The sequence below is a fragment of the Marmota flaviventris genome, chromosome 4, assembly GCF_047511675.1.
Source record: "Marmota flaviventris isolate mMarFla1 chromosome 4, mMarFla1.hap1, whole genome shotgun sequence".
In the NCBI taxonomy this organism is placed as follows: Eukaryota; Metazoa; Chordata; class Mammalia; order Rodentia; family Sciuridae; genus Marmota; species Marmota flaviventris.
In genome coordinates this window covers 154,280,374-154,305,250 of record NC_092501.1, presented here as the reverse complement: position 1 = coordinate 154,305,250, position 24,877 = coordinate 154,280,374, and the positions used below count along the sequence as shown (strand labels likewise).

Sequence of the window (24,877 nt, the reverse complement as noted above, 5' to 3'; positions counted from 1 at the left end):
ATTAATATTTGCTATGGGGATCAGAAATCAAATCAGAGGATTTGCTTTACTTGAAAAGTCATTTTAAGCTTAAATAGAAAAATTTTAAAATTTATAATCAATCTGGTATTAACTTATATTCAAAATCTATTAACTTATATTCAAAAATACATTCCCATCAAAAGCAATTCTGCTCCTGAGATATAACCACTAGTTTAAAATCAGGTTATGTTTAAATGTAACATATTAAAAGCATTTTAAAATACTCTTAATAAATCCAAAAGCACAGATAAAGAACAAATAAGGCTGAACTATCAAATGCAAACTACTGTCTGTCCTGTCGTTCCATCTCCAAGTTCATTTCCAACTCCATCCCTTTTCACAGGAGAGGAGTTTGGCCTGGGTGCTCTAGTCCATTAAATTGTCAAGCTTAAAAGCCAAGTTTTGAACATATTCTAACAAAAGCATCTTTGTGCAATGTTTGACTAGATTTTGTGTCATTAATAAACAAAATGCTTATTTTAAAACAGTTAAGAGTCTCTGTTTAGGAAATAATTGATAAAAATGCTTTATGGTGAGGATCAACAAACATTCCCACACCCTGGGATTCAATTCAATTCATTTCTACAAATGTAATTACTATCCATATGTCAGAGTTTATACATGTGGATCTTTCCCCAGAGTGGGTCCCCTGTAGTTTATGCACAATAGTTTCAGCACACTCAGATGGTTTCTCTCACAAAATAAACATGCACATTCTTTATTTTACTGAAACATACAGATGTGTATAAAACTGACAAAAATAGAGAAAAAACTTATTTACAGTAAATATTTATACTAAATGGAAGTTCAAGCTTTAGATATTAAGATCATTCTTTGTTTTTTTTTTAAAGTACCTAGGAATTTAAAATTGATTGGGAAAATAACATTCCTTATTTCATATACTGATAGATAATGGACAAAAATAAAGTGATTTTAAATGAAATATTATCACTGTATCTAGAATTTGAACACTATTATCATTATAATTGGGGAATAGCCAGATTCTCCAAATGGTCAATTTATAACTTCATTTTAGGTTTAGATATGTGATTATTAAATGGGAATTTTTTCTACTTCATCCTTGAGCTCCAATGCTATCTATAGCATTCCAAACAAGAATATGCCCCAGGACATCAAATCATGTCCCAGTTTTCTATTTCCTTTTCATAGTAATACATATTCTGGAATATATTTATAGTCCTGCTTACTAACTGAAATCAAAAGGCCTTATAGAATAAAATTCCAAACCACCTGGAAACAAAAGTGTTCTACAGAAAGCCTAGCAACAGGCAAAGCAGCACAGGCCAATCTGCATTACAGAAAAAGTTACGACAGTGCCTGGACCTTGAATTTGACCAAGAGACCTATGTCATGACCACTGAGGTTTAATTGGGCCATAAATCTATTTCCAAGTTAAACTACAAACAGTGACTAGGTTCACCCAGACTACTTTTCCCTCTGCCCCAGCCTACCCATAGCTGTTATATCAACAAAGACACAAATAAAAATGAGCGTCAGGGCTACCAAATTTGCAACCATTGACTGCTGCCTGCATCTGGCCAGAAAACTCTGGCTACCCTGGGCCATGTCTTTGTCTATCTTGTGGAATATATATATATATATATATATATATATATATATATATATATATATATATAGTATAAAAAATAAATTACACTCCTAGCAGCCATGAACTTCAAGAGGTTCAAGGGATTTGATCTTAGGAGTCAAGAAAGCTTTGGGCGTTTCTCCTTAGCCGTTCCGGTTTTCAGTGGCAACATTTTTCTTGAAAATACCATTTATTATTAAGTTATTTTTTTCTTTTTGAGAACTATAGCCTGCTGGTAGAGTGTGAATTAAGTGCACTCTGGGGTGAAATACACCCTAGAAATAGACACAGAATAGAAATTCAGATGAAGAACGGCTGCCGACAGATGCTTCTTATTTAACTGTTGCCCACTGGATTGCTGCTCCTGATGTTAGGGGTTTCAGGACCACACAGGCCCTAGGGAACTAGGGGAGACAGGATGGATCCTGCTGCAAAAGCATCACCAGTACAGGCTGGAGGGAAGAAGAGAGCCAAGCTCTGTGTCTCTGTGGGTGCAGGAGGTGGGGAGCTGCTTAGAGGGAAAGAAAGAGGGATCTTCTATCTGATTTTTAATACAGCTTTTCTTGATTCAGATTATGTTTTTAATTGGCAGTAAAGAAACATAATTCGAAGCTGCCTGCATATTTTAGTATAGGCACAAAACACAAAACATACTTTCTTAAAATAACAGGCTTAACCCTGGAAGACGGATCATGTATCTGATAGGGACAATCCCTCACCCTGAGCTTGTTCATTAACAAAGTGGTGAACTGAAACATAGATCATCAAAGTGAGCTCAACAGACCAAATGTCAGTGGCTTATTTCCTGCCCCACACTTGGTCCAAGTGGAGGTGGATACCCAAAGTTCCTGACACAACCCATGAGGCGTAGCAACCCACGCCTTCTTGGAAGAGGCAACTGAGAATTTTCATGATATCTCATGAGATTTACAGGAGTGTAAGTCAGGGAAACAGCCCCCATGCTAGGGCTCCTGCTACAGCTCTCTTCTCTGAAGCATCATTGTTTTTGTTTTTTAATACACATTCCCTTGATTTTTAGTAGGCCCTTAGAATTTATCTAGGGTCTGATGAGCTAGATATGTATTTTAGTCACATTTTGAAGACATGGAAAAGATAACACAGTTTTCACTGGCAAGCACAAGCCAGATGTCTGCTCAGTCTGCTCCTGGCACAGGAATCCCCTCCAGGACATGGAGGTGATTGTCTGAGATGGGACCAGAGGAAGCAATGATTTCTTGTCTAGACCTCTTCCAGTGCCAACTGAGGAGGGTGCTCAGAAGAACCCCTGTGAGCTCAGAAATCAGGGGAAGGGGAGGCCTTGGGGAAGTACCTAGAGAAAACAGAGCCTGGAACACTAGATGGGGGACAGTGGGGACTGTCTGAGGAGCCAGATGGATAGGAACTGCTGAGTGACCTGTAAGACGGCTGGGCCTGTGTGGCCAATCACATCTTGTCCATGCCCCCTCCCCATGGATGCTACAAACGTTTCTCCTCAGAGCATCAGAAACCCCGACCCAACCACAGCACCACTGCTACAGCTTCCAAGAAACCTTGGCAAGCTATGATGAGAGGACTAAAATCAAATATATTGAACATTTCTGTTTATCTCCCAGGTGGACCAGTCCCTCAAGGAAGTAGGATTTTATGTAATAGAGGACGAGGACGGGAAAAGGAGGTTAACTTCTTAAGATTCTAGCCAATTTTTTATGGCAAATCCAAATGCTGAACTGAAAGCATTATTTCAATTCCTTTTTCCCATTAAAAGGGGAACCTGCAAAAATTGAGAATAGCTGATGCCCAAAAAACCTGCCGTTCTATTTTTAAAACAGAAACACACTTGATCTCAAATCATGAGCAATTTCATGTCTTCAGTGGACCCTCTAGTTATAGCAAGAATATCTGTGATGCAAAAAAATATCAAATGGTTGCAGTAGTCTATTTTTTTTTTTTTTATAAGGACAGGAAATCAGACTAGGTGAATTCAACTATCCCCCCTAAGTGGCTTAATTCTGCTTAATAAACATCCTTGAGTCACCCCCATCTGAACCTGGTCCATGATTAATCTCATACCTATTTACCAAAGATGAAGCATGAATGGCTTCATCGAACATCAAATGAGTTGCTTTTCTATCAATGTTAGCAGCAGCCACTTAATGATTCCTGCATCCTCAATGACATCCTCCCCAATTGACAATGGGGAGCATATTAAAAAGTGGGCTGGGTGAAGTACTAAAGAGTAAGCTTGCTGGAGCCAAGTAGGAAGTGACCACCAACGAATGGGCCAGGTGGGGAGTGTGGCACAGTCACTCAGCTCCAGCCAACTGGAGCTGCAGAAACCCAGGCTTCATGTTCCTGAGCTTCCATTTTCCAAAAGAAGCTGGAAATTCAGCAATTAAGTGATGCTCCAGAAACAACTCTGTATGGGTCAAGTATATCTTGGGGTTGAATTCAGCTACGAGCTGCCATTTCATACTTTCATCAACCTCACTTTCTTGGAGGAGATATCTAAGTCTGGACTGCTGTTTCCTGAGCTGGGCATTAGCCCAGGTGACAGTAACATCAGGGGAGGTAACGCTGGTTGAGAGTGAGCAGGACCAGAAGAGAAGGTCTACTAGAGAATTAATCCTGCAACTTTCAGACACTGGCTTTCACTCTAAGGAATAGGGCACTTGACCAAGAGACAGCCTCTACCTACAAAGAAAATATTATTCCTCCCTTGACTGAGTCACCAGTTATGAAATATGCATGCTGTCTCGTCTCTTCCCTAAAGATGATGGATTTAGGCCAAGCCATTCATCATTCAGAAAAGAGCTGACCAGGATGTGAAATGCATTTGGTTAAAAGCAAAATACTCTGTTCAGAAACTGCAACACTGAACCTGAACTCCTTGGCACCGTGTACTCAACAGCTAAACTAGCCAGTCCTCACACAGGAGAGTGCGAAAGGGGACAGAACAAAGTAGGATTTGTTCAGTGTTTCAGAGGCCCCAAGTCTGAATCCTATTGAGTTTTCTACCCGATTGTCCATCTCTAGGAACTGCACATAAAATTGTAAATGGTGAGCTTCTAGATGACTGTTAGAAATGTTTACACTACTTACATGAAAGTGCTCATTGCAAAGATTCAGGGGTGTCAGATAAGTTATCTTTGAAGACGAGAGCTCACTGTTAAATTCACTAAGAACTCTTTCTGCTTTTCTTAATCCATAGGGAAAACATTTCAGTGAGAGACCAATTATCCCTATGTTCTCAAACCATGAAACAATTAGAAAAAAGGAATACAGGATATTTTAGTTAAATTCTCCTGTGAATAGCTCTCAGATATTATCTTTTAAAGCTGAATTTGAAGAGGTAAATAAAATATACTTTTAAAAAATATTTGTTGGCCTTGGTGAACTAGGAAGGGATTTCGATGGAACTATGATCAACATGGAAATCCAAGTGCACACCTCCTAGCAGTGTGTGTGTATTAACTGAGCCCATGGCAAAGCCAAGCTTCTTAAGGACAGGAGGGATGTCTCATTCATCTTTACATCCCTGGTGTCTAGGATGGGGCTGGACACGGAGATGGCATTTATTAGTTGTTGGTTGCATGAATTAACGAATAAAAAGTCACTGAGGGTTCGATGCCACAATGCTAGCATCAACAGGGGACTGTCAGACCAGTCATGGAACAGAGAGCTATTCAGGAAAAGAGCTCCTGACCCCTTGAGACCACTTAGGGATTCATAAATATCCAAGAAAAATAGACATCCTTCTCCATTCTCCCACTTCCTATTATATACGGATAAAAGGAAAAATACTCCAGGTGGGGGCTAGACTCCCTCATGGAGGAGGGACACATATCTGGCAGAGAAACACAAATCCCCCCTGAAGAAAACTTCCCATATTTAGTATATTTCTTAGAAATCTGTCCCCATGATTACAGGGCCCCTTGTCCTCAGATGGAAATTTTTAAAATATGGATGTTTAAACATTGTCTCTTTAAACAAAATTTAAAATAAATTTTAAAGTGAAAAATTGAATAGATTTTATCGGAAATATGACCAAGCTAAGGAGGATGGCGTGGGCACACCTTCCTGATCTCTTTGTATATATACATTTACTTATTTTTCCAGGGCTGGGATCGAACGCAGGGCCCTGGGCCTGCTAGCCAGTGGGCCACCACTGAGCCACGCCCCCCACTGCTCCTTATCCATGGTTTTTCCTCCTTCTTCCTCTGCACGTCTTCGGTGGTGCACCCTCCACTAGTGCTGCTTCCTCCGTCCACTCTCTGCTCTTCAGTTCCTCCTCTCTCTGCCCTGCTGCTCCACACCTCTTCCCTGTGGCAGCCCCTACTGCTGAGACTCCCTGATCTTGTCCCAAAGGCAAAAGTGGTGGAGCATCATGGTTAGAAGAAGACAGTACCGAGGCAGAGGGGCAGCCAAACACCTGGGGCTCAATATAATTTGCCATTTAATCAGAGTATGGATTACCGAAGTCAAAAGCAAATAAATGTCTTTTGTCTCTTGGTGAGCATATGGTAGCAGATTAAAAAGTAATTAATTACAGCAGTTATAATTATACATGTTAATGAACACACACTTTGAAGAACTTTCTTTGGCTGATTTTATGACTATTTATAAAACTTAATTGTATCAAAAGTTGGGAGGTAATTAGTGGAATATATAAGGACACTTTGAAAACTGGTCTTATTCATTACTTGAGGGTAATATTGTTCTGAAGGAAGGTAGTGTTGTGCCATGTTTGCCTTCTTTTCAATTTTTTTTTATTATTTGTATAGAAAAGGAAAGTGCTAGGGGCTTAGGAGAAAATATGACCGTTTCATCCTTGAGAAGAGCAAACTGAAGTTGGACGGAACATCCGTAACATGAAGTAGCACCTTAAAGACTAATTTTATCAGAATAATTATTGTTTTTCCCTCTGATGACAAAACAGAGTTCACATCCAAAGCTCTAATTTTTCTATGACATCATTTCTGTCCAGTATTTTCGAGTCTGTCATATTTGAACAGAAGATTTTTGTGTACTTTCTAATATATGAAAACATTGTCATTTAAAAGTCCTTATAATTGAGGTACACAGGAGAAGTAGACACTAGCCCCATTAAAGATTGCTGAGCGGGGTCCACACTGACAACCTAGACTGTGTGGATAAAATCCCAAGGTGGAAATTCTCCATTAAGTCAGATTCCACTGCTCACGTGAGCCCATGGCACATGTGGAAAGAGGGAGGCTCTTGAACTGCCCTTAGGCTTAGATCAGGACCTCTCCCCACCCCTGTCCAGCCTCTCTCAGCTCCAACTGCCTGAGCATCATTTCTGTTGCTTTCACTCTGAGGTAGGCCTCTAGATAATCTAAAAGTCCCCAGGTCATCCCAGAGTGACTTTTTGGTTTCTTGGGGGGGGGGGGGCGGGGTGGCAGTCAGGCAATATATTTCTGAGAGTATGTGCAGATTCCCAGACCAGATAGAATTTATCACAAAAACAAAGCAACCACCATGATGTTTACCAAAAGCCATACGAGTGAAATGACTAGACAGTTTTTTTTAAATTAATGTTATTATTTAAACTGTGCTCCTAAAATTATGTCTGTTGGTTGGGGAGTAAGGGGCTTGGATTTATCTGTAAAGGAATCTCTCGCTTTTTTGCATCAGACAAAGCCTCCCCACAGATGGCCCGTCACACGGGCTTGTTCTGCGAAGTCTTCTTGCCTGTCACTGTCAATCTCTCCTGTGGGGCTGGGGACCCACATCCTCCCCATGCACCTTCTGCCTGCCCTTCAAAGGTGGGGGTGCAGGGCTGGCCCATCCACAGAGTGCAAAGGAAGAAAGAATAATGGGGAGTTCTTTATGCTCTTCTCAGAGTTAGGACCCTCTTCTCTACCTCAGTCCCAGTTTCTTTCTATTCCCATCCCCGTGGGAGAATTCTGGGGGTCACCCACCCATGATTTTCACACTGAGATGAGAGGACTGTCCTCAGACCACCTGTCATCCCAGAGGGACTGTTTACTCCAGGTTATAAATGAGGAAGGAGGTAAAGGAATATGAGATGGAAGCTTTTGATTCCTAGTCCTGTGCCCTGGTGTTATGGAAGTGTTTAAAATAAAAATATATTTGAGAATTCGTATGTTTATTCAGAAAGAAAGGAGCTATGAGATCATGTTTGCTTAGCAGTTGCCAGAGAAAGAAAAAAGAAAACCTACGAAATCCTAGATTAGGAGGATGCTATGAGTCAAGGGGTGGGGTGGGGTGGGGGCAGGGAGACGGAACATCAGAAAGATGGCAGGCACAATTCGGTGGCCACCCGGGAGCAAATCTCAGGTTCTGTCTTCCTAGTTTTCACCTGATATTTTTGATTTCACACCTTTTTCACATTCATACTCCACAGACCTTCTCTGATTAATATGGCAGTTACAGAATTCATCATGAATGATGGAAGGCAGAGAAGAGTAAGAAACTTTCCATTAGACCCTGGGCATTTGGCTCAGGCACAGGCTCTCAACATCACTCTTGAATCCCAAAGAAATAGAGACATCCAGGAACATGGATTAATCCTACAACTTTTTGTGCTATAACAGCATTATCCATGGAAAATGTTGTGAGTGCTAAACTAACTATGTATATAGTACACTCGAAGGGCCTTCTGTGGTTATGATGCCTTTGGCAAGCACTTTGGAAACTGAACTAACCTTAAGGTTAAAAGTTTGGTTGTGCTCAATGCACCCAAGAATATCATGCAGAATTCATTCCAGTCACATTCTGATAGTGTTTTGAGGCCCCTGTATCTACTGCATCTCTAGGTGACCTGGAGATCTAGCCATTTGGACCACTGCTTTCTCTGTGGGAAGGCTGAGTTTCAAACCAGTGACCAGGGGACTTTGAACAACTTTTAAAATAAATAAAAATATATGTAAGAAAGTTAAGTTCCTCCACTATATCAAGAAACAATGTATAATATTCGTGTCATGTTATTTAAGAAAATATTTTAAATGTTTAGAATATTTACAGTAAGATGTGTAGGAAGTAAGGCAGATGTTAGGCTAATCCCATCTGAGTCCTTGCACTGAAGGAGACCTCTGGACATGAAGGTGGAATCCAAGAAAACATTTTTTATGACATTTGTTTATATATATGACATTAAGACCCACTTTGTTACATACACTAACAATATTTTTCTTAATATATCTATTATTGCTTATGATTAGTTTTGGCATAGATCTATCTTAAATTGCTTGGAGACTATGAACTGGCAACTTGGGAATGAAAAAGAAATAAAAATTAATAAATATTTAGATTTACCAGTGTCAAGAAAAACTTAGAGCAGCAATGAGTTCTTTTTTAACAGCTTATGCAGCAACTGCAAAGAAATTTCAAAAACATTCATTACAATATAGAGGGTTTTTTTTTTTTTTTTTCCATACGGGATTTTTGCCCACAATGATAAATGGAAGATTTAGGTCAAGAAATAAAAAAGGAAAAAAAAAAAGATCCTTTTAGATTTAACATAAAGTCCCCAATTCTGCTGAATGCCCAGCTTTTGTATCCACCCCCATTATGTTAGACTTAGAATCCTGGACACATTTGGCCTCAGTGTCTGTCCTAACAGTGGAGCAGAATGTGTAATTCAGTCTGCTAAGCACGGGCTTTGAAGGCACCAAAGGCAGAGAAGTAACCAAATGCTAAAATTTAGTTGAAGTAACAGATTCATGTAAGGTGCTGGACGTGGAAGAGCGTCTTTCGGTTGTAATCATCTCCCATGTACTTCCCAAAGCGGTGGGATGACGCTGCCGTCTAACACGTTTTCCAGCAGTTTTTTCTCCCTTAGTTCTTTGTGTGTGTGTGTGTGTGTGTGTGAGAGAGAGAGAGAGAGAGAGAGAGAGAGAGAGAGAGAGAGGAGGGAGGGATAGGGAGAGGGGTTAATGAACCACTCAGTTGTGTGTAAATCAGTGTGTGAAGGCACAGTCACAAGGACTCCTTGAGTGGGATTTCAGGAATTTTGTCTGTGCTTCCAAGCAGGTCTGTGGGCTCTCACTCTGATGGATTACACTAGCTCCTCTGCTGTGTAGTGGGCTGTAAGCCGGGGTCCCATCCATCCTCCCAACAGATCCCAGGAAGGGCCAGAGCGTCCTGGGTCATGGATGGCAAAGTGGAAACCAAGGAAATGGGGCAAGGCAGGCAGGGCAGCCCCTCACTCTTTTCTTTTTCACGATCACAGCTCAGGGCTGGGGCCACCCTTTCAGCATGGCTGTTGACTTTGGGGGTACTCTCTATCACATGGTAATTACCTTGCAGCCGTGTGTGTGTGTGTGTGTGTGTGTGTGTGTGTGTGTGTGTGCGCGCGCGGCCTACTCTGCTCCCTGGCTGAGGCCCATTCGTGGCTATATTCCCACAAGCCCGAGCTGTACATGGCACACGCTGGGCTCCTAATATATATATTTGTTGACAAGAGGTCGGAAGCCAAGTTGCCACGGAGTAGGAGTGGCTTTTGTGAAGGCCTCGCTCTCCAGAAGAGACTCAGCTTCTAACCTGGTCCAAGAGGAGGATTTGCACCTGTCCTCAGATACCTGCCCTATGCCGACAGAACTCGTATTAAAGGCAACGATAAGAAATTTTAAGAAGTGAGCTTTAATAGAACAAGCACTTGGTCCAACTGGACATCTTTCTTCCCACCCCTCATCCCTTCTTTTTTGGAGAAGTGTCCGTTCAGATCTCTCATTCATTTTTAAAAGTGTGGTAATATAGAAATATGGTAAAACGCATCACTTTACCCGTTTTAAGTGTCCAGTTTAGCTGCACTGCTCATTCACTCTGCTGTGCAGTTGTGGCCACCAACAACCTCCAGGCTGTTTCCCCCAAACTAAAACTGCACCCACTAAATTCTAACTACCCACTGCCCTTGCTTGCCCATTTCACTCCCTTCTTCTTTCCCTCCCTCCTGTCCTTCCTCTGATCCTTCCCACTTTGGGATTCGCATAGGGCCTTTTGTTCTATCTGTCTGTGGACCCAAGTCGTCATCCACATCCTGGGTTCACTTTCCAAGTTAGCTCTGGGGCTTTTCAGACAACCAAATTAAGCTTCTAGTCGCTGCCTCTCCCAGTGGTCTCCTGCAGACTGCCGAGGCTCTCACTCTGAATTAGGAATGTTTAGTTAACCCGAAGCTGATGTGAAGTCAGTTCTATGAGGACAGTGGGGAAAAACAGCCTGTGGTTCACGATTAAAAAACAAGAAGGCCTGGATTTGAGGATCCCCTTTGGCAGACTCTTTTCCGCTAGAATTACCTGCCATTTACCACCTTTGAAAGGGGAGGTGGTGTCCTCTTCCTTCTACACTCCAGCTCTTGTTCCCTGGACTACAATGTGATTTCCTTTGTGGATCTCATCAACCAATAATGTTTTCATTTCTGATATTGAACTTGGACTTTGAAAGTTTTTACTTCTACCAGAAGTTTCTTCTTATATGGTTAAACAATGTAAAACCATGAGGTAAACTCAGTAGTTACGAGCTTTTAAGGGAAGCCAAGTAAAGAGGCTCACCCCAATTCTACACTGACCACTCCAGTCTAATTCAAACATGGTGGAGGTACGAGAGAACAGGATCTGCAGGCAGGAGCTACTGAGGTGCAAGCCTCTCCAGCCACCTCCTACCTTCCTGAATCTTAAGCAAATCATTCTCTAAGATGTGTTCTCATCTGAAAAATGGATATGACACTTCACAGAGTTATGATGGGTATTAAATGAAATAATGCATATAAAATGTCTGACACATAATAGTGGTTTCTTGATAAATATTGGTTCCTTTTCCTTATGCTATTACTTTAGGATTCAGAATCCTAAATCCAATTAGGTTGCAGTTTCCATTTAAACAGGCATTCAAATAATGCTATTGTGAATATAAATATATGATTTATACTGCCCTCTTTATCTTGGAAATAAACTTGTGTGTGATAAGTTTAAGATTTTTTAAAAATATAAAATACATTTACTTCTCTTTCTGTACATGTATCACTTGACCTGTCATTGATGACTACTCTAGACAGCATTTCTCTGATTTTTTCTCTAAGTTTTGACTGTCAATTCATATTAATCATTTTTCAAACTAAAATACTTCATTACAAGAGCAGACTGTCACTTGTGTGTGATGATCAGTGTCCCCTGTGAAGGAAGCTAACATCCCAAGAGGCAGACTCTTCCTTTTTTGTTAGAACTGGTTCACACTCAGCTTCCAGGCTTAGTAGATGTGCAAACAAGGGTAAGTCACTCAACATCTTTGATTCTTAGATTTCCTTGTCTTTGTAATGGACTGTCTTTCCCAGTTCATAGGGCATCATAAGGATTAGATACTGGATTTAAGGAGTGTCTGGTGGTAGGAAGCACATAATAAATGCTAACATTAGTATATGGTAATATATGTTTACATTTCCTATTCTAAGACATAAAATGTGAATATTTTGAAAAGACATAGTATTTATTAGCAAGTCTTAGATTACGGTGCTTAGACTAAATGACTTTTGACACTTCTGTGAGTCCAGCCTTGTCTTATACACAACTGTCCAATTTCCAAGCCTTCGCCTCATTCACATAGTACCATCTAAGAAGCAGGAAGTTGGGGGGGGGGGCGGCTTGCCAGCCTAGGTTTCACAAACAAACAAAACCCAACCAACCCTGGGACACCTTTGTCCAAGGCAAAGGGAGATAATGAACTTTTTCTTTGCATTCTTTGCACATGTTTTGGATTTCTCTCTTTTAACTTCCTTCCTTGTTCAAGGCCATCCTTAATGTCGCAGGGGTTAGAGCAGAGTCAACAAGAGAATATGAACAATAGGAATCGATTGGTGCCATGAAGGATTCTCTCCTGAATCTTCATAACTAAAGTGCTTCTCGCCCTTTCAGTGTAACAATGGCAAATATTGAAAGAATGATTAATGGAAGAACAGTGAGGAAATTAATCCTGGAAAAAAGTACTTGGAGAAAAAGAAGGAATCAAGTTGAACTTCTCTGGCTATCTTTTTGATTCCTCAAAAAAAACTTTCTAAATTCTAAGGAGGAAGCAAAGTTATTGATTGCTCAAAAAAGAAAAAAAGAAAAAGGAAGTACCGTTAGCACATTCACGCTGAACCATGGTTGGTAGAGGGAAAGAGGCCATAAGAAGTGGGGAAGGGGTAAGGGTAGGAGACTGAGGTTCTTACCCCTCAGTCAGCTCTGAGTAAGTCACTGAACCTTCCAGGTCCTTCTCTCATTGGAAAATAAAGGATTAGGAGCTTGGAGAAAGTTATGAACCTGGTTCTGCCACTTTATAGGATGATCCTCGGTGAGTTTTTCTGCTTCTTTAACTGAGTTTCCTCATCTATGGAGTGGGATAATAACATCCCTTACAGGGTCATTTGGGGTTTATTGAGATAATTCACACAAAAGGCTGAGCGCCCTGCCTGGCACATGGTAAGCTTCATGATGCATGGTGGCTTGAGTTATGTTTGTGCTGTCCCATGCTCTGAGGTCCTCGGGGCCCTTCCATGATCATTTAAGGCTGCTGGTGAAAGGGAAAAGATTGTTCTAGGCAGGATGCATAACAGGGTTCTCCACCTGGTCTCCTTGCTGTTTATGTGAGTTAGATAAGCCACTTTGCTCACCTGGGCTACTATTCCAATTTATGATGTAACCTGCATCTTAATTTTTTAAAGATGCTGTTGTACAGGTGGTGTGATTGGGATTAATTTGCTGTTATGACTTCCTGCCTTTCATCCCTTGATTCAGTTGATGCTGGTCTTGGGTCAGACCTATAATGCCTGGTGCACCCGTGGCTGGGGGAAATGGGTGACATTTTATAATGATCAGTTTCATGATGTTCCTTCCAGAAATGTCTTGTGGTGAATAGTGAACACCGTCTGCATTTGACTGCGGGAAGCTTATCAAATAAGCTCTGAGATCTGTGATACTACAGAGCAAGGGGATTGATGGTTAGAGTAATATCATTTGACCACTGAAAACAAAACACACAGACCCAAAGGCCCAGCATATTATTCTTGATGCTGAAGCATGATGGATTCTAATTGCTAGAATAGCTATAGTTTTTCATAAGCTGATGTCAGAAAATACATTTTGTCAACAAATTTGTTCCAGTACAAGTCATTTTGTTTTCTTTTTTTTGTTCTAGTGCAAATCAAAGTGAAGACGTATAGACAAGAACCATTCTTTTTATTAAAGTCAGTGGGAGAAATGTCTCAGAGGAAGGTTCTGTGGTGGAGAGGAGGAAGGTGCTGGAATCCACCAGTGCTGTAGGGGCCACCTTGGGGTGAGCAAAGGACAAGACTTAACCTCTCTGGACTTCTGTGGTTCATGATTATTCACACCCCCACCCCCGCGCGCGCACACACACACACACACACACCTGATTTTCTCTGAATCTTGATTTCATCACTTCATCAGAGAAAGAGGTCAAAGAGATAGCTGAGAGCTTCCCTGGAGTGTCTCATTTCCAAGTGTCTCACTGAACACTTCCTGCTTGGTTCTCATGCTGCCATTGGAGGCCCTCAGGAACTCAGCCCCTCCTCACCTCTCAGTGGCACCTTCTGGGGCTGCCCACAGCATCGTCCACCTCTACTGTCCCCCTCACTGCAGCATGGGCCAAAGCAAACCACTGAGCTCACAAGCCCTGATGCCCCTGTTTGGAACTGTGGGAAGCACAGCTGCTCTGTCTGCATGTGTCAGGAGATGAAGTCCGAGACTGATCCTGAAATTCCTTTCTAAACCACACATGCTGCTACGAGAGAAATAAGGTCGGGGGGAAGCACTGACTGTTAGAGTTTGGATCTGGAATGTTCCCCAAAGGCCAGGGTGTTAACGACTTGGGCTTCAGCTTGGTGTTACTGGGAGGTGATGGAACCCAGGGGATGGAAGTTAGGTGGTGAGGAGACTGCAACCCTGGCTCTGCCTCTCTCCCTTTCACTTCCAGGTCACCATGCCATGAACACACCTCCTTCACCATGTGCTCCCGCCATGACAGCTACCTCGCCACAAGCCCCAGTGCAAATGGGCCACCCGACCATGGACTAAAGCTTGCAAACCATGAACCAAAATTAACCTTTCCTCTTTTTATGTTGCTTCCCTCGAGCATTTTGACACACTGATGGAAAGCCAACAAACAACAGACTTAAAGTCAGATGTAGGCTCTACCACTTGTTAAAGCTGTGACTAATGCTGAACTTTAGTTTCTTTACATGCAAAAGGGAAAACAGAGCCCACCTAATAGGGTTACATTCAAAAACATATGCAATGTAGGATGCTGGTGTGAGCTGCCTTTTCCTTTTACCCCAACCTCATCTCTGCTCTTTAAATTTCAAACTGTGTTTACCTATCCTTTATCTAGTTTCCACACACCTCAGAGATCCATCCCTAGCTACCTCAGGGATAAGGCCCAGAATGCAGCTTACTTCCCATGAAGCGACATTTGCATATGGACTAGTTTTTGTTTTCATTTTTCTAAATGATGTGCTCTGACCTCTGATCAACTCATATCTCTTTGGCTGAACAGAGAACCCCTGAAGGTCTTTAGCATCTCCCTCAACTAGGGGACTCTTGGACACGTCTAGCCTTGGAAGTCACTGCCTAGAGCCAAGTCCTGGAGGGAAGGGGCTCAGAGGCCAGATCTAAACCAACTGGTCTGTGGCTGGACATGGGTGGCATCGTATCTGTCAAGTGGAGTCACCTTTGGGTGTGTCTCTTTGCCCCATCACCTGCACAGAAGAGCTGGCCCCTTCCCTGACACACGGGCGGAAGTGCAGAAGGCAGTGGAAGAGTTGGGTAGGTAAAGAAACCGGGAGAAAACATGTTCCTCTGTTCATAGCAGCCCTCGTGAAGAATAAGACCCTGCTCATCAGTCAGCCCCTGAAAATGGGTCCGGATTCCCGCACTGCAGCCTCTCGCTTGCCTTACAAACCTAAAGCTGGAAATCACACACATCGGATGAACTACATATTCCCTCCACTCAAAGGAAGAAAACTAAAATTAGAGAAATGGAGCATGGTTTTACTACCATCAACAAAAGCCAACATACTACGGGGAATGTGACTTTCCATCCAAAAAAATCCCACCCCCCAATTCCATCAAAATGCAAAAGAGGATGGGATTTGAGGTATAATAAATAGGACGATCCATGAGGCAGGGAAGTTCCACAGAAGGACTCTTGACATTTTCTCTTCAGCTGCACAAAATTGGAATGATATTATGTCTTTAGGTGCTATATACAAAAGAATTCTACCCTAGCTTCTCACCATGAGGTGTAAATTATTCATGAAAAATGAAAATGTACTAGCTTGCAAAGCTTACATAACTTAGTCTTTCCTTAGAGAATCTGCAAATACATTTATTAATTGAACCTCATAGTAGACCTGCAAGGCAGCTGCTTCTGAGACAGAAAAATAAAAGGCCTATTGACCCCTTATTTTCTAACTTCTTAGAAAAAAAATCATCTACTTCTATGTTGGTCTCAGACACCTGTGTTCACCTAAGACAGGCAGAGCACCCCACCTTAAAAAAAACAAATAAACAAAAAAAACCCTCGTTTTTTTTGACCATAGGAGCAAGTCTGGGTTCCAATAACCTATTCCTGCTGCACAATGGAATTTAGACTCAAATTGCTAAGCAGGTTAGGTAGTAGCATTAACTGAGTGCAAATACTGCAATTTTTAAAAAATATTTTTCAGTTGTTGATGTACCTTTACTGTTTATTTATTTAATTATTATGTGGTGCTGAAGATCGAACCCAGTGCCTCATACATGTTGGGCAAGCACTCTACCACTGAGCCATAAGCCATAACCTCAGCCCCCAATGATGCAATTTTTATAGTTTTTAAAATAATAGTCTTCAGTCTCAATCTCCTATCTTCTGTGCACACGTGTGCATGTGCACACACACCCAATCCTGTCTTTGCCATAAAATATTTGATGGGACAGTCTGCCTCCTTTGAAGCAACCAGATCCATTCCTGAAACTGAACCCCTTCTCTAAAATCTGGATATAAGCAAAAAGTTCAAGGTGTCTCAACCAAGTTGGCAGTATAATGCTGACCGAGATGCCTCAGCCCAGAGGGCTATTTTGCAAGGGCTAGGTTCTGACAGTTGCTATATCTGCTGTTTTGGAGAACAGCCTATGTGGGGCCCAGCTGCGTTCTGTACTGTGCTCCCAGGAGCCAGCAAACTGTGAGGAAAACGTGTTTCCCAGGCTGATCATCCGCACGGAGAGGGCAGATACTTGGCTGTGTATTTCAGGAGACAAGAGCTGACAGGAGCCCACTCCTCCCACACTGCGGCCTTGCAGAACCAAGATTTTTTTCTTGTGAAACAATCACAGGCCCCCAAAATGGGTCAAGTGGTGAATAGCGGGGAATGTTGAATGCCTCCTACATTTGTCTGAATATAGTCCCAACAGATGGCATTGAATAATAGCTATTTCATAAAACTCTGAGATCCCAGAGAGATGAAGTCAAACATGACCCTACCTTTCTGCATTTCTTGGCTGACACAGGTTAACTCACGTAGCCAAGAATGTGCACACAGTAGCTTTGAGGTTTGTGTTGACATGCGTCAGTGAGGGCGAAGTGGAATGGGAAGCTTTTGAGATTTTCTCTTTGCCCTTTAGTCACTAACAGCAGGCCAGACGAAGCATAATATTGGATTCCGATTATACATAATTATTTTATTTTTTTTTCTAACAAGATTTGTTGAAATTATCATCTATAGCAAACCTGGAAAATGGAATTTTCTAATATATTTAAATATTCCAATAAATAGATGGCTATGAATGTAGGATATATTACCAACTAATTTTCTAAGCAGTTTTTAAGGCCAACTCTCTGTTGGTGGAGTTGATCTTTAGATGAGGGTTCAGAAGATGCGGCAGGCCTTGGGGTTATCATTAAGACGAAGCATCTCTTTTTGGAGATGTGATCAAGTGTCTGTTAATACATTCCCAGACACATCATCTGACTTCATCAGCTTTTAAGCTCCAGAAAGATCTCTCATCTCCAATCTGTTAGAGTTTTTCTTCCTAGTATGGACTCAAATCAGTATGACCTAGATGGACACTGTCCTCACTGTCCACAGAGCTGTCATAGAGACATGGACAGTGTGGACTCTCTCCACATCTAAAGAGATTTTCTTTCAAGAACAGGCCTGGAGACTTTGAACTTTGGTAGCATCCAGATAGGCAGTGGGAAGCCACCTGTCGAGGTGAGCATATGGGAGACATCTGACCAGAGAGGCCACCCGCAAAGTCCTGGGATCAGCTGAGTTCAGGTTCCAAGAAGCAACTACCCGTAGTCTACCTTTCAGTCCATCTGCATCTGTCTTTCTGCCACCTGTCATTTCTTTGGACAGGTTCTGCCACAGTCTGAAATCTTTCTATATTCCTCTTGTGCTAAAAGTAACACTCCCTGTGTAAATGGGCAAAGGCAAAGACAGAATGGGCCACTTGCCAGCTACCACTGCCCTGGCTCAGGTTCTTGTTAAAATCACTTAATGGTCTCTGCAGACGCTCCTGCCTCAGATCCATCTGCTCTGTCTTTTAAGATACTATTTCCATCACTATTATGGCTTGAAAACCCTTCAGCAGCCAAACAGGGGCCGAACCCTTTAGCCTGGCATTAAAGAGTCTACGGTACCTAGAGCCAGCCACTCCTGCAAGCTGCACTCTGCACCATCAGATCGCTGGTTCTCCTGGTACACTCTGCCGTCCCTCACAGCACTTGCCTTCCTTTTATCTCTTGATAATGCTTTAGAGATATCCAAAGTCACAGAATTCAGAGGGTAGAAAAAGCATTTTTAGATGAGGCAGGGGGTTCCCGGAAGACAGAGTACAGCCTCTATTTTAATTGGACCTTTCAGGATGTTACTAGAGGAACTGTATAACCTCTGTATATAAACGAGGAAGCTAAAACTTGAAATACATTCATTTGGAAATTATTTTCTACCCCTGCTTTGAAAAGGGAGAATAATTCTTGAATAAAAAATACAAAGGCATTTTATTTGGGGTTATGTATTTATAATCATGGAGAGAGACAGTAGACCATGGTAGTTAAGAGCAAGACTTTGGAGCATAATCATTCCAGTTACAGAAATTTTAATCTGCATTCTCATTTTATTAAATAAAATTTTCTATCATATGAATAAAGCTAGGTAATCCACACACTAAGCTGTTTATCTCTACCTCTTTTCATGTACACTCTTAAATCTGTTTCAATATAGGCATCTACAAATTTGCACATTCTGGTCCCTTGTTAGTGGACTGAAATTGACTAATTTACATGTTATCATCATTTTCTTTTGAGATTTTGCTTATTGCCGAGCTGCGTGTGAAGCTGGAAGAGGCTAGGAGTGGAGTCTATGACAAAAGAAACCCATGAATCTGCTTCACCAAGATTAATGACTAATTCGTTTTATCTTCTATAGAAATTATTGGTAGTTTTCACTGACTATAATATCACATAGAATTAATGGGATCAACTCTACGGTCTTTAAACATGACCTGACTATTACATAACCAGCTGGAAGACTTGCTTAAATTCAGTTAATCTCCCCAGTTTTGCTGCTTCTTAGTTTGAGCTGAATGAGCAAGGCTACTTCATTTTCCCGAAGAGTAATGGAATTCGTTGCTTCTGAGTCTCACTTGACATTTTATTTGGGGTTATGTATTTATTATCATCGAGCGAGACAGTATATACCATGGTGGTTAAGAGCAAGACCTTGGAGCCAGATTGCTTAGGCTCTGGCAAGACCCTTTCTGTGCCATTTGAGTTAATGTAGTTGACTTCTGTTTCAGTTTTACCATCCACAAAAGGTGATCTGACCTGAGGATGGGACTTATGGATTGGCCCTTCCTTGTGGCTCACTAAGGGGTGACATGGAAAGATCACTGGACATGGGAAGTGTCAGTCCAGCTTCTTTGCCCTGTGAATGGCCTCTATCTAGTTACAGGTACCTAAGAGATATGAAATACTCAATGACAATCTGAATCGGTCAAATTAACTGAAAAAAATGTCCTAATCGACTTGCGTTTCGTGTTAAAGACAGATGGCTCCAGGAAGGACAGGAGCAGGTGATGGTTGGCACATGAACTCTGCAGTGCCTGGCTCCTCCTCCCGTTCTGCCTTGTTTACTGTGTGATCTCAGAGTCAGGAATCTCGGAGGCCACAGGGTTCTACTCTTCCTTTCCCACACCAGAAAGCTGAGGTTCATTATGTTTAAAAGACATCTGTAATCACATGGACCTGGCTTGCTTTGAGTTTAAAGAGTAAAATCTTAACAGGATGATAACTTGATATTTCACACTCATTAACAATCTCAGTTTCCTATTCTTAGGTGCTAAGAGAATGTCTAAGCTCTTTTTGTAGGTGTTTTGCTCTTTGAAACTTGTTGAAAAATACATAAAGAATATCATATCTGAGAATTTATGTTTACAATGATATATTTTTCTGTGGTTTTCATGTGTAAGCAGAGCCTCATCAAGAATTGCTAAAGATGGGGGGACACACGCCTGTAATCACAGCTACTTGGGAGGCTGAGGCAGGAGGATCACAGGTTTGAGGCCACCCTGGGCAATTTAGCGAGACCCTGTCTCAAAAGTAAAATTAAAAAAGAAGGGCTGTGGAGGTAGCTCAGAGGTAGAGCAATTGCCTGGCATGTGAAAGGCCCAGGGTTTAATCCCTAGTGTGTTTGCACACACACACATGCACACACACAAAATTTGTAAAGGATTTCACTTAATCATTTAAATAAAATTGAATAGCAACTATCACATCTGACAAACTGCAAAACCAAGAATCTAGTATTCTTGAAGCTAGTGAGTATTCCTTTAATTATGATTCTTTGATTAAATTGGAAGTAAACTTATTAGTTCCTCTACCAATCACACCTTGCTTTAAAACAATACATTTTAGCTTCTAATAGTCCACAGGCTTCCCACCCCATCTCATTACACATATACAAATCTACACATGTCTCAATCTCTTTATGTCTTTTTTTCCATAAAACAAGGCAAACATATCATCAGACTACAAATCATATATGCGACACATGGCCATATATTTATAATATATAATTTATCCTGAAACTCCAAAGTATTTCCTTATGTTAGCCTCTTTTCCTAGAAAAGATCTTTAAGAGTCAGAAATAGTCAACTTGCCATAAAAGTCAAAATTTTCCGATAGCAAACACTACTTCAGTATTGTACTTCAAACCTGTTTCCTTAGGATGGTACTGTGTAATACAAATTGGGTCCAAAAGGAGGCAAGATGTAGCTTTAAAAGAAGCAGGTGTCCAGCTTCCCTAAAAAGGGCCCATGAAAAGACCTGCTTGACCCTAACAATGGATGGGTGCCAGGGTCTCCCCTACTTCTCCCATCCCCTGAATTTTAAAAAAGAAATCTTCCCAACTAAGGAAACGGATTTGCTGCTCTTTGTTCTACTGGTTTGGAAGCGGAGCTGGCCTTCCTCAAGGGACAGCTGGAATTCTGAGGTGCAAGTGGCGAGCTAAAGGACTGTCACAAGGTTTGTACCTGCCCCTGTGCGCCCCCTAGGACTCCCTTGCTCCTCCATCTCTCCTGCTTGACTGCAATGTGAGGGCACCGTGGGACTGCCACAGGCTTTGACTTTCATTCCTACCTCCCACCTCTCTTTTTAGGACGAAACCCAGAGCACTGGGATTCCAGATCCTCTCGGGCATGAGTCAGCCCTTCCAGCCTGCAGGACGCAGCCTGGATGGGCCCTTCGTGCCCTGGCGGTGGCTCTCAGGGCTCCACTTACCATTGCTCCTATTAGCCTGGCCCTCCCCTCCTGCCTACTCCTCGTATGTCCTTTTCCATCCTTAATAGCACAGTTGATTTTATTTAAAAAAACAAAACAAAACAAAACACAAAACAAAACAAAAAACCAAAATTGTTCTTCAATGAAGGGAGGGCATGCGCAATAAAGTGTTTCTCTAGGCAGGGTGAGAGTTTATGCCGGGTCATGTCACACTGTCTCCTGGTGACCAGGAGCCCATGTGTGGTAGGGTCAGGGTCGGAGATACAGCCAGCTGGGGACCACAGAACGTGGTCGGCTGGGTCTCCCTGGGAAATATCACATCCGTGGTCCTGCTGGCACATGCACTCAAACCAACAGAGTTAAACTCTCCTAATCAGTTATATCCAGCCTTTGTGAACCAGTGGCAGGTGCTCTTCTTCCAATAGGGTGTGGCTCTTACTCCAGGATCCAAATGGATTGTCAAGTGGGGAGGAGTGAGTTTCCAGACCGGTGACCAAGGTCAGACGTTGATAAGAATTATTCAGACCTCAAATTTAACATTCATGATAAAGGGAGACTTTTCTAAGAGGAGATTTTTTTTTCCTCCACCCCAGATGGTAGGGTCTGAACAAATCGAATCAAAATAGAGCCATTTTTGAAGCACCCATGGGTGTGCGTCTACCGTTTTTGTGTGGCAATTCACAAACCACTGGATAATGAATGCTGTACTAAAAGGAATTTAAGCCTGTCAGGTTAATTACACAATATTAGGTACGAAAACAAACAGTGCAACACAAAACATAGCTACATCATTATTGGCAGTAAATGTTAACTCTAAATAAGTGCAACCTGTCCGTCAATGCTTGCTATAAACTAATTAAAAAATAAAATTTGATGGATAAACATGAAAAAAAAATTCTCACCGAGAATTTTTTTTTTAAATATCAGCACTCATTTAGAGTTCGGGATTTGTGAAAGAAAGCTTTAAAAGGAGCAAACCTGATTGGCTGTGGCTGTTGCTGCGAAGGGGACACTTGTTGCAGGAGTTGTTGCTGCAGAGACAGTGGCGGACGTAGCGCTGTGCATCATGGGTACTTTCAGGAGGGGAACCATGGGAGCAATGAACAGGAGGGTGTAGCATTATGGTAATAGAAGTGGTTTTGGCATGGTGAATATCAGAGCAGCAAGCCATCATGGGTTAAACCAGCAGATGGCATGCAATCACAATGCAAAGCAAGGAAGCATGGGAGAGAAATAAAAAAGGGAAAATAGCTTATTACAAGTACAATTAAAGGAAGTTTTAAAACATAATCAGTGATTCCCAGAAAGGCCAAAGCTGATTACTTTGGTTGATGTATTTATAAACATTTGATTTCTAACAATAGATTCATTCCCAGTTCATACTATAGAGTGGAAGTGATTTAATGGCTGTTTCTAAATATTCGAGAGGTAATACCCAATGAGGTAAGAATGTATAATTATCAAACACAGAATCATCACAAATCCTGTAACATCGAAGGCTCAATATTCAGACTTAGTTTTGGATAAGGGTATTCTTTGGAGTTAATTAATTTTTTTTTCCATTTGGCATTGCCCATGTAAACTGGATTGTGGATTGTATACTATTTTGATCAATAAATGGCAGAGACAAAGTCATGGCCTTGATATAAATTCTTGGTTATACATTCACAGTTACGCTGAAAGAGCCAAATTTTGCCGATGTTTGTTTTTCTGGTCTGTGAGTGGAAATAATCCGACTGTCCTCAAGACAGACTTTTGTACCAAGGCATTCAAAGGTGTGAAGGGAGCTATCTACTTTTAAAATGTAACATCTAAGGGAATGTGGAGGTACAGAATATCATCACAAGTCAATTAACACAAAAGATCATCAAGCAGGCAGTTTAGGTATTTGATTTCAAAATACATCCATGAATAATTTTTTAAAAAATAAATTCTTCTGGGAAACTCTGATAACTCTAACACACAGCAAAGAGGAGATAAAGGCACACCACTATGAACTTTAAAACATTGATGAAATTAGCCTGCCTCTCTGTTTTTCTTATGCTATACCAGATAAACTATAAAGAGAAACAAAACACAAATCATTAAAAAAGCACACTCGTACTTGTGGTTTTAGGCCTTTGGAGTGATTGGTTCTAACACAAGAGGTCACATTTAAATCATTATTTTCTTAAATAATACATCTTTAAAAAACGTCTACATTAACTCTAAAGCCAAATAAGCCTTCAGATTTACTATTTCCTAAGCATTTCTACCATCTCTGACATAAATTTCAAGCAAGTGAAGGTACTGTACATCATATAAAAGACAAATAAAAAAGGTTGAAACCTACCAATACTGGTAGCGGGTGTCATGCACAAAACTGACCCTGATGTCATGCAATGGTGGGTGGAAAAAGTGGATAAAGGGAAAGAAACAGGTTAGCGGTTTAGAGTTAACATTCAAAGTGAGATCGAAGCACAACCAGAAATAAGTAGGGTTAGTCAACACAGTTTTTTTAGGGCCGTTCACATTGTCAGCACAGACACAAATATATCTGACTTCTTTTAAGCCAATAATATTCCAAGCTTACTCTCAGACTACTTTTCACACTTTCTATTCATACACGTTGACAGGATTCTAGTAAGAATGACATGTGATAATGCTCCAAGTATTTTACAGACATTATCAAGTTCATCCTCCAAGTTAGGAAGTGGGTATTTTACAGATGAAAAAATCTGAGGCACAGTAACCCCTCCAAGGTCATTGTGTGAGTCAAGGGCAAGGTTAGAAATAGAACTCTATTCCTGAATCCAGGCCAGGCTTGATAGTCACGAGATTACACTGCACTGATTGCATTAGAAGTTTGTTTGTTTGATTATAGCATGTTTTGTGTCAACAATGATATGAAAGTAAGAATAGTAATTAAGATTTCCTATCCTCTAAATCAAAGGCTTGCAAGGCAGAGGATTTTAGATTACTGCTTAAAAGCCAGAAACACAGGAAGACTGAGGCTCCCTCATGGAATGGTCTACATGTATATACGATCTCCCTTTTGCTATGAGGTCCACTGTGAGAAAAGATTGGCACCTGGCAATGACATCCAAATAGTGTATGGACAGAGGAGTTCAGAATTGGGGCTGATTTAGGATCCAGGCTAGGGATTTTTGTCATGGTGCTATGAGGTGATCCCTGAGGGAGGCCTTTGGTAAGACTGCTAGGAAGTCTCAGGTTGGTGTCTAGGTGGGGAGATGGGAGGAAGGGATTAGGAATAGTTGCCTTGCCTGTGGGTCTTATGGATGCATGTGATAGAAAACACTGATGGGATAGTGTGGCTTGCTGTGGAGGGCTGTAAAAGAGAGCTCTGAGGAACTATCTGCTACAAGTTCAGTTCCTTGGAATGAAAATCAAGGTAGGATATGGATTTGATAACTGAAGATTGGGCGTAGGTGTCAGAGAAGTAGCTTTTAATGAACACAA

General features: G+C 41.4%; 1 protein-coding gene across 5 annotated transcripts in view; it reads right to left on the bottom strand.

Moving 5' to 3' along the window:
• The window catches only part of Mbnl2 (muscleblind like splicing regulator 2), a 151,355-nt gene that overhangs the window by 3,141 nt on the left and 123,337 nt on the right, over positions 1 to 24,877 (bottom strand). For 2 of the 5 annotated variants that reach the window (XM_071611597.1, XM_027938876.2), the window contains one exon: positions 22,397 to 22,491. The exons of 2 other annotated variants lie outside the window; for them this stretch is intronic. In XM_071611597.1, the coding sequence (XP_071467698.1) occupies positions 22,397 to 22,491 (95 nt within the window). Of the gene's footprint in view, positions 1 to 22,396; positions 22,492 to 23,750; positions 23,787 to 24,877 lie in introns of all 5 variants that reach the window. One more of the 5 variants, XM_071611598.1, reaches the window with a different exon arrangement.